At 44.8% G+C, this 10,479-nt stretch overlaps 1 protein-coding gene across 1 annotated transcript; it reads left to right on the plus strand.

Moving 5' to 3' along the window:
• Positions 1-8,736: 8,736 nt before the first annotated feature.
• On the plus strand, positions 8,737-9,620 carry GNG13 (G protein subunit gamma 13). Its single transcript, XM_061599931.1, has 2 exons — positions 8,737-8,834; positions 9,407-9,620. The coding sequence occupies exons 1-2, from the start codon at positions 8,737-8,739 to the stop codon at positions 9,510-9,512; spliced, it is 204 nt and encodes a 67-aa protein (XP_061455915.1). The 3' UTR covers positions 9,513-9,620.
• Positions 9,621-10,479: the final 859 nt, after the last annotated feature.

Genomic DNA, 10,479 nt, shown 5'->3' on the forward strand with positions numbered 1-10,479 from the left:
GGGTCATGATCCACCAGCAAAGGCGCCCACTGTGTTTTGGCTCTGCCAAAAAGTTGCTCATGTACCGTTCTTCTTAAGATCTGTGTCCTACTGTTGAGGGCAGTTTTATGGGGTGAGCCTTCTCTGTAGTGTCCCCCACCTTGTGGGATGCCCTCCCCCTTAGAACAGGGTGGGGAGTCTTTCAACCCGAGGGCCACATTCCCTTCTAAGCAACCTTCTGAGGGCCTCATGCCAGTGGTGGGCAGGGCCAGGTGCAAAGTGGGCGGGGCAAGCAATGTAAATCTTGCCTTTGGACAGTAGGTTAGTGTCTATACACACAAATACACAGCTCTCTATCCTCTTCAGACAAGCTGGAGACATCGAAGTTCAAGGGTGCACTCTGTTGCACTGTGTGTAGTTGTGTTGCTTAATTTTGTTTAAAAGCAGCACCACAGCAGCAGAGAGTAACAGCAGATGTTGAAATGCGAGTGTGCTGGCGTGTGCGTGTGTTTGCCTAAGAAAGCAAGCTTTTACCCTGCATCAGCATCACTGAGACTGGAGACTTAGTAAAATAAGAAAAGCTACTTTATTTAGAGAAATACATAGTAGATAGAAAAGGCACACCTAGTTCTAACTAACTAGCTAAGTTGGAGGCGTAACGCCCAGGTGCGGGGGTTAGCCTCATGCTTGGAGAGAGCAGAGACAAAGGGAGTCTCCTCTCTCCTGGTCAGCCGGAGGACAAAGGGATGGAAAGGGCGGAAGGAGGAGGGACAGGTAAGCTTCCTTAAAGGTGTCGCAGTCTAGCGACAGAAGGAAGTTAGAGCATCACAGGTAAAAGGTAAACAAGCCTGTCCATTTGGAGGACCCTAGCTCTATCTTCCCTCTGGAGCTTAAACAAAAGAACAAAACAGGAGTTGCTCTTGCCCCACTTCCAACACACTCCAGCCAGACGAAACATCCTCTGGGTGCAAAGCAAGGTCAGGTGTCACCTGAGGCGATTCCTGAGGCCCAGAGAGAGAGGCATGGAGTTATTTTATGTCTGCTTTGCCGTTCCTTCCAGTGATGCCCAGGATGATAAGCAACAAAGCAGGAAAACAATACAATTTAAAATAAAAGCATTAAAAATGTATAAGAATATTTAAAAACATACCTCACAGTTAATACTTTCAAGGGAACAGTGTCCTTCAGCCACCAAACCCCTGGGTGAAGAGGACTCTTTTTAAACTCCTCTGGAAAGTAATTAATGAAGGAGACACCCTTGCCCAGAGACGGCATTCCACAAATGGGGAACCACCACGGAGAAGACTCTGTCGCACGTCAGAACCACCATCAGCAGAGCCTCCTCTGCCAATTACAGGACCGCAGGTGGTTGATACTGGAGAAGGTGCTTTTTCAGGTTCTTGGGTCCTGGCTGTTTAGCGCTTTGTACGCTATTACTAATGCCTTGAATTGGGCCTGTACTCACTGGCAGCCAAAGCAGCGCTCTCAGGACCGGTGAAGGGATGGAAGGACCTATTAATTTTGATTTTCTGTTTCTCATTTTTCCAGTCGTAAATTCAGTTCTCCACATTTCTGCAGCAATTTGTGATTTTTTTTTAAAGCCCTCATGAAAATTCTTTAGCATTGTAGTGCAAATTATGCAGTTTTTCCCAATGTATACATTTTTGCCAGCAATTTCTCCTAATATAATGCATCTTTATATGTTATTTTTCACTAACACATTTTTATGCAGGCTTTTCCATAATATATGCATTTTTGTAAACATTGCACTGCAAAGGTAAGTGCGAATATCGAAGGAGGGCTGTGTTTCAGTTCTGCTATTGTTTCAGAAAGTGCAGATTTGAAAGATCTGCCTTTAAACGAAAACTGAATTGAATTTCTCACCCATCCCTACTGGTGACATGTGGTCCCATTGGCCTGACCCCCTAACCAACCTAGCTGCCACATTCTGCGCTTTCTGCAACCTCTGGACTGTCTTCAAGGGCAGCCCCTTAAAGCCTAGAACACACTGGCTAGATTACATAGGTGTGTGCATGTGTGTTCACAGGAAATGATTCACCTACATTGGCTTCTGCTAACTGCCCACCATGGTGGTTATACATTTGCTAGAGAAGTAGTGATGCATAATACACTTGTACATTATGTCCCTCATAGGTGTCTGTCCCTGCCTTTCCACTCCAGTCTCCAGGGATACAATTAAGATACCATTCTTACGAGAGAGAGAGGGGGAAGGTATCTATGGTACCTGAGCATCTTCTGCAACTGTTCTGCTCCCTCGCTGCTCTCATAATGAGGCAACTGCCTCAACTTCTTCACCTGTTGTAAGAGGGCATTTGGAGTCATCGCTACCAGAGGAAGACAAAGGGTGCACTTTCTCTTAGCTTATCTCGACTCCAAAGAATTAAACAGAGCACCCAGGGGAGGGAGAGGATTTCTCATTATTCCTGTTCTTTGCCTTTTTGAGACAGCTGGGCAGACTGTACATTAATAGATTACATTCAGGATTTCAGATTGTTAACAAGGCTTCCGCTTGGAGAGGCGTGGGTACCAGCAAAAGTCCTGGGAAGCTATTTTGAGGATCTCTTTTTTTGGTGGATGCAACCTGCAGTAGGAGAAACCATACTGAACAAGCACACAACTTTTTCCTTTAGTCTTTTAAGTCTGCACTTCTTCCAAGGTAGGTTGTTGGTTTTAGTTTATTTTAAAAGAATCATCTGGAGTAGATGAGGAGGGTGAATATTTCTAGTTGCCAGAGGAATGAGACTTGAACTAGATTATTTTCAGCCAAGGTCTCTTCTGGTTCCAGCTCTTACAAATCTATGGCTTTCTGCTCTCATTGGGTGGAATCCAGCTACGTTTTACTCAGAGTAGACCCAAGTTAGTTATTCTCATTGATTTCAATGGGTCTACTCTGAATCTTAACATAGGATACAGCCCAACGTGTCTACTCTGAGTAGGACTAACGCTGGATGCAATCCATTGATTAATATTCATGATAGCTAAATAAAGCCTCCATGTCTAGGAACAGTATAGCTTTCAGTACCAAGGTGCTGGGGAGAAGCAAGAGGGAAGGGCCATCACTCAGTGGGTAGAGTATCTGCTTTGCATGCAGAAGGTCCCAGGTTCAAACCCCGAGGGCGTCTCTAGGTAGGGCTGAGAGAGATTCTTTGCCTGAACCCTCAAAAGCCACTGCCAGTCAGTGCAGACAATACCGTACTAGATGGACCAATGGACTGGCTCAGTATAGGGTAGCTTCCTATGTTCCTAAGAGGGAATTGCCATTTTCATGCTCTTCTTCCAGAGGAATCTGGCTTTGCTTTCTTACTTGCATCCAGTCGTAGGAAGCTGCCTTAACACTGAATCAAACCATTGGTCCATCTAGCTCAGTATTGTCCACACTGGCTGGCAACAGCTCTCCAGGGTTTCAGGTTCTTTCTGAGCCCTACCTGGAGATGCCGGGGATTGAACCTGGGGCCTTTTGCATGCAAGGCAGATGCTCCATCATTGAGCCATGACCCTCCTCCAAAGAATTTGTATAGTGGGGCTAGGAAAGACATCTGGAGAGCTGCTGCCATTGAGCTGGAAGAATTGCTGGTTTTGTTCCGTGTGCCGGAATATAATGACACTGAAATTATACTAAAGTTTAACATTTGCTTGTTACTGAAGAAATTTGCGACAGCAGTCGGTTAATGCAATGAAACTAACCCTGAATTGGTTAGAGTGGACCAATGGTTTGACTTGATGTAAAGCAGTTTAAGATTGTGTATATTATTTCCACTAACATATGCATTTTATGCCCCCTTCACCCACAGCCTTTTTGAACATTCCCTAGCTGGGGAATTGCATTGCAAAATTTGGAGAAGTGCGAATTTCGAAGGATGGTTGTGTTTACATCCTGCTTTGGAATGTGCAAATTAGGCAGGTTTGCCTTTCAGTGCAAACAATCGAATTTGTCTCCCATCTCTTCCTGCAGCTTCCTTTCTTATTCTTATTTAATTTTTTAATAGTAATTGGGTGGCTGGCCAGGCATTTCCATGGTTCCAGTTGCTCATTTTTTAAAAATTATTTACTTTAAAATATGTATTATCCTTTTCTACAGCAAAATGGTGCTTATTCCCAAGTCAATGTGTTTAGCAGCAGAATCAAGCCCCATTTTATTCCTGTGGGCATGATGGTTTCATTGTGTTTAAAATGCAAAATGGCATGTAATCAGGATTGGCAAACTTCTTTGCTTCTTTACTTTTACTCAAATATAGCAGGAATGTAAAGGCAGTTGTTTTGTTGGTTGATTTATTTCGTTTGAATACGTACATATATCTTAGTTGCCAAAGTGGCTTCTAGGCTGTGAAGCATGGAATGGCAAGGGAGACCACAGAAATGTGAATTGTGTGCTTCACAACTAAAGAAGTAACACACATGGCTGGCTAAAGGGAGGCCTGTAAGTCTAGGTTATAAAACCCTCTGGATGCACCACTGTTTGAGGGTGAGATTTAGACCCTGTTGGCTCTCCATACAACCTGCGACTGGATCCTGGAACACACCCTCGAATCTTCTGCAGCACAGTGGGGGAGTCTGAAATTCACTGCCCTGTGTGGATTAATTTGAGCTCTTAAAAGGTTGTTTGTTCTTCAACTCTGCTTTTGCCCAGAGGGAGATGGAACACAATGGGCTAGGTATGTTCAAGTTCCCTGATGTGGTTGTTATGAAGGATGTTGTGGTTGGAGACACGTCTGCTAATCTTGGTACTCTTCTCGGGCAGAGTCTTGTCTCCCATTGGGGGTGTTTGCCGGATTGGAAAATGTGGAATCAAGAACATCAAGCATTTTCAGAACGTAGGAGGCTGTCTGCTAGACTAGCCCCTTGTTCCCAACGGGGGGGGGGTAGCCTGGTGCATCTGGGAAGCCACAACCACAGTTACGATTGTTTGCTCCTCGACAACTGCTCTTCAGGGATATGCTGCCTCTGACTATTCAGGCTCCATTTAACTGCCAAGGCTAATATAAGTTGTACATTCTTCAAAGAAGCCCTCTCTCTATCCTGAAAACTGCTGCCCACCATCTTCACTGGGTGATCTCAAGGTTTAACATGTGAGAGAGGAGACAAAGTATGCCAGCGGGGAAAAGATTGCACTGACTGGCAGAGGCTGTCTACGAATGCCCCATTTGAAACCCAGGACAGCCCCTGCCAATCAGTACAAACCGTGCTAAGCCTGATGGACTAATGGTCTAACTCTATATAAGGCAGCTCCATAACTGAGGTAGAAAAGAACCCCAGGCCGTGTCCAGTCAGGCCTAGGTCACATGTCCACAATCCAAAACGAGCTCTGAGTTAAATGTGAATTATCTTGAACGACAAGAGGCTTGCTTTTTGAGCCCACTTACCCAGAATCAGAATTTCCACATGCTTTGGGCTGAGTGTGTTTTGTCGGGGGGGGGGATGACCCTGAGCAGCTGCCTAGGACATTTCTCATTCTGCTGCCAAAGGAGACAGAAAGGATTTCTTTTCCCTGAATGGCCAGGGTGAGCATGCTTTCTGTTCACCAGCCTTAGGGGCCAATGGATAATGGAAACACTGTTGGAAGGTAAAGCAGAATGAGGCAGCAGAGAAGGAACTGCAGAGGTGCCTTATCCTGAGTTGTATCATCAGTTCAAATTCGCTCTTCCTGAAACAAGACAAGAATTGAAAACACAGCCATCCTTTGAAATGCAGAGTCACCTGAATTTTGCAATGCAATTCCTCAATGTTTACAAAAATGCAAATGATAGAGGAAAGTGTATATAAAAATGCACATACTACTGAAAATAACACAAAAATGTACTATACTGGGGGAAATCTCTTGCAAAAATGTGTACATTAGTCAAAACTTCATACAAAAATTATTAGAAGTTTGCCCTAAAACGCTGGAGAATTTTCATTATTTTTTTAAGTCCACCAATTGCTGAAGAAACACGGAGAACTGAATTTAAGATTAGAAAAATGAGGAACTAAGACAAAGACATCCTCCCATGCCTATCCACCACTGAGCTATGATTCTAGTCCTTGTGGTTTCGAATAAAGAACTGATTTGCATAGGAAGTTGCCATATATACTGAGTCTGACCATTGATCCATCTAGCTTAGTTTTGTAAACACTGACTGGCAGAGGCCCTCCCGGGTCTTAGACTGAAGTCTTTTCCCAGCCCTACCTTGAGTTGCCGGGGATTGAACCCGGGTCCTTCTGCATGTTCTCCCATTGAGCTATAGCCCTTCCCCAGAGGAGATGGGCTTGGCTGGGCCTGTTGGGAGTTGTAGTCCAAAACATCTGGAGGGCACTAGGTTGGGGAAATCTGGCTTAGACTGTGGGGTTCTCTCCACTTAAGTTATATGCAGAAGAGACCCACTGAAATTAATGAACCTAAAGTAGTTATCTCTGTTCATTTCCGTGGGTCTGTTCTGAGTCAAGCAACACTGGCTACGTTGTCGTCCTGAGCAAACGTTATGCATCATCTCTCTTGACCCAACAGCGTTTAGCACTATTCAAATTGCAATCAAATTGGATCCTGAGATTGCTTAGTTAAATGCTAACGTGTGTCATGCAAAAGCAGCAATCCCTTCAACTGCAGCAGTGAAAGGGGCTGCGTAGGGCTAAGTTTCCACAGAGCAAGAACTGGACTGCTGAGGTAAGTGTTTTATCTCTGTTTCTGCAAACACCCCCTAAGGATGTCTAGCTATAGAAACAGTTGCAACTTGCCCAGAATCGGACTGTGAGCAGCATAGGTAGAACAGGTGAGTGGAAAACTCCCAGACCAGGTAGAGAGCATATAGTGAAAAATACAGATCCTAGCAACCGAAGTCTTCTGGAAGCATTCCCCCCCTTCCCTTCTTTGTGTCCTGTTTTTAAAAGCTACCTTTATGCAACTTGATCTGCTATAAACACTTTGAGCTTGTGAACACTAGGCTGTATCCACTTAAGGTTTATGCAGAGTATACCCATGAATGAAATCGTAATTTAGACATGCCCATCATTTTCAGTGGGTCTATTCTGATGCTGGCCTTGTTTCCCAGAACTGAACGAATAAATGTGTAGCTCTCCAGCAACAGATCTGTTGGAGGTCGCTGATTCATAGGGTCGCCATAAGTCCTAGTCGCCTGGAAGGCACATAACAACAACTCCAGCAACAGATCTCACCAAAATGTGGCTTGTTAAGGTTGATTGTAAAGTTTGTGGGGCAGGATTTTTTGTGAGTTTGTGGGGTTTTTCCCCCTTGAAAACATCAGGACCTTTAGTGATGGCATCAGGCCAATGGCTCCATGGCCAATCCCATGCTATGGGCTGCATGCCCACCATGCATTTAAAGCACCTCCCAGAGAATCCTGGGAACTAGTTTGTTAAGAGTGCTGAAAATTGTTGGGAAATCTCCTCACAGAGCTACAATTCCCAGCCCCGATAACAAATCACAGTTCCCAGGATTCTTGGGGTGGGGTTATTTATATAAGAACGTGGCTGCAATTTGACTCTAAGCATCCAGAGTAAAAAGGATCTTAGAGCTGCAAAAGGGTCTGCAATGTTGAGAGGGTGGCCACTTTCATATTACCCAAAACAGGAAGTATAGCACCACCACCCTTACAAAAGGAGAATGAGAGCCACTGAACCTAAATGGCTCAACACATTTTGGTGCCTGAAGAAAAGCCAGCCCTTTCGCCATGGGGGCAAAAAATATTATTAAGGAAGTCAATAATCGACAAGTTGTCGCCCTTGAACCATAGAGAGCTTCCACCTGAGGCTGGGCCACTTCTCTTTTGCTACGTAGTAGGGCCAGCCCTGAGTGGCTCTCTGAGGTGAAAAGAAAATTGTCATTTCCCCAGGGGAAATATGTTGTTTCTGTGGACCTTGTAGCCACTTGGGCTTTTGCCCAGCACCATCAGACACAGCCCTGCCAAGCGGCTATTTGCATCAGGACTTCATCTTGCATTTCCATCAGGCCCAACAGCAACTGCTTCCTCTCCTTCTACTGGGCGTCCTCCCCTCCCCGGACAGCATTTAGAAGGATTTGTTAGTCAAATGCTAATGGCATGAGATAAACTATGCAAATCGTAGGAGAGGAGACCATCACTTTCCCTGGAAGCCCAACCACACGGCCTCCTGGCTGGGGAGAAGCCTTTGAAACATAGATTGGCTGCCAGTTGTATGTGGGAGCATTCCCAGATAGCTCCACCTTTGAAGGGCTTCTGAGCCCTGATTTCAGTCACCACGAGGGATTCATGAGGTCACGCTCAGCCCACACTTAATTGGGAAGGAGAAATAAGACTCTTTGTCTACTGGCAGATTCAAACTGCCAGTCTCCGCAAGCTCAGCAAGAGAACACATAATTTAGCTTCTTGGGAATCTCTGCTGTGATTTGTAAATTTAAAAAATTAACACGTTTCTAGTCCTTAGGAAGACTGGCACCATATTGTACAATAGTTAGTTACACTTCAGTTGGATATTGGAAAATGGCGGAAACAGATTCAAATCTTCACTCCGCCACGAAGCTTGCGGGGTGACCTTGGCTCACTGACTGCCTCTTAGCCTAACCTACCTAACAGGGTTCTTGTGAATATAAAATGTGTGTGTAGGATTATATATGCCATCCTGCACTCCTTGGAAGAAAGGTGAGATAAAAACAGTGTGTCGGGGGGGGGGGAAGCCCATCAAAATATAATCACCATTGTAAATGCAATTTTTCTGTCTAGGTTGACACTCCTCCCTTAACGTGAGCAGCCACCAAGCCAAGTCTCCATGGATGAATGGGAAGCCCCCCAGTGGACGAAGGAAATTGAAAGCCTGAAGTACCAGCTGGCTTTCAAGCGGGAGATGTCCTCAAAATCAATCCCAGAGTGAGTCCCCAAGCAGCTCCCTCTCCTGCTATCAGGCATAGTATTTAAACAATTACTCAAGAACCTGAATCCTAAGGCTTAAGAGCTTTCCCTAAGGCTCCAGAAATATACATCACAGCAATAGAAATAACCAATGCTTGTTACTAGGTAATTAAAAGGCTTCCGTTCACAGCACCACAGATTTTTGTAACTGTGTAGAGTGCCTCTGGGCATAGTAAGATGGCAGGGGGTGGAGGACTCATGGACGGAGCATTTTGCTGTGAACCCAGCTACCCTGTGAAGCGGGCCTGGGGAACATGTCTCCAGATGCTGCTGAACTGCCACTCCCATCACCCTAAGCAAACACAGCCAACGACCAGGGATGGGACTTGTAGATCGGCAACATCTGGAGAGTCAAAGGCTATCAGCAGCTAAAGTAAAAAAAATCTTTTTTAAGAGGGGAAGGGCTAGATTTAAGGCCAGAATAGTCTGGGCTCAGCTCCACCCTCCCTTGGCTGCCCCCAACAACGTCCCTAATGCAGCCTAATGTTGTGACACAAGGAAACACAGTCACAGCTTCTCTTTTTCTCTAGATTTCTTAAGTGGATAGAGGATGGAATTCCACAAGATCCATTTCTGAATCCGGAGCTGATGAAGAGCAATCCGTGGGTGGAAAAAGGGAAATGCACCATCCTCTAACCCACCTCCCCCCAAAAAACATCACCCACGATCATCAAAATGGCTTCCTTTGGAGATGCTCAAAATTGCATGAGAAGTGTTTATTAGCTTCCCACTATGGCTAAACTTATACTTTTACCCCCTTTGTTAGCAAAATGGGTTTTATATAGTGGTTAATTAGAGGTTTCCCTATTTTTTATGGTGTGGGGGATTTTTTTTCTGGGTTAAAATAGGAAGGTACTTTTCAATCTTCTGCTTGGAAACAATGGATGTATGAATTTCACAGAACAGGCAGGCACCCTCCTTGCAAAAGTAGAACAGCCAAATTAATTGCGCCCCCTTCCAAACCTACCTCAGGAATGGCACTACTTTCTGGATCAATGTTGATACTGCTAGGACACCCCTCACCCCAATCTTAACAGCTGTAGTATGGGCTGCATGAGAGAATCCTGGTGCACCATCTTTAATTGCCTCTTTTTGGAAAAATGCTCATTATGTTGGCAGGGCATGTGGGTGGAGAATCAATGCTAATTGGGGTCTTTCCAATGGACAGGTCCAAGAGGGGCTTCACATTTCTCAAGGCCCGCCAGCCTCTGTGGTGGGTGGCACACTAATCTGCCCCCACTCACGGTTTGGGAATGAGTTGCTGAACTAACTTGACAGGGAGGGGTAACGGTCTGGAAGAGACCCACTTTTTTGAGTAAAAGAACTGGCAGCATCAAGTGGTGAAATGAAATAGGGACATTTAATAGCAACAGGGGGGGAAACCCAATTAAAAGTGGAGTCTATGTAGTTTCTCTTTCCTATGTGTCTGTAATCCTTTCTTTTTTCTTTCTTGAACTTGTAAAGGAATTTGATTATTTTAAATACTTTTTTTGGTATCATGTAGGAGTGTTTTGCAGTTACAAAAAGGCAAGCAATTGTGACAAGGGCTTATAAACAAAATAAAGAAAGCAATACCATGCATGTTTTAAATGTATTCCTTTTT

This window comes from Rhineura floridana, chromosome 17, assembly GCF_030035675.1.
Source record: "Rhineura floridana isolate rRhiFlo1 chromosome 17, rRhiFlo1.hap2, whole genome shotgun sequence".
Lineage (NCBI taxonomy): Eukaryota > Metazoa > Chordata > Lepidosauria > Squamata > Rhineuridae > Rhineura > Rhineura floridana.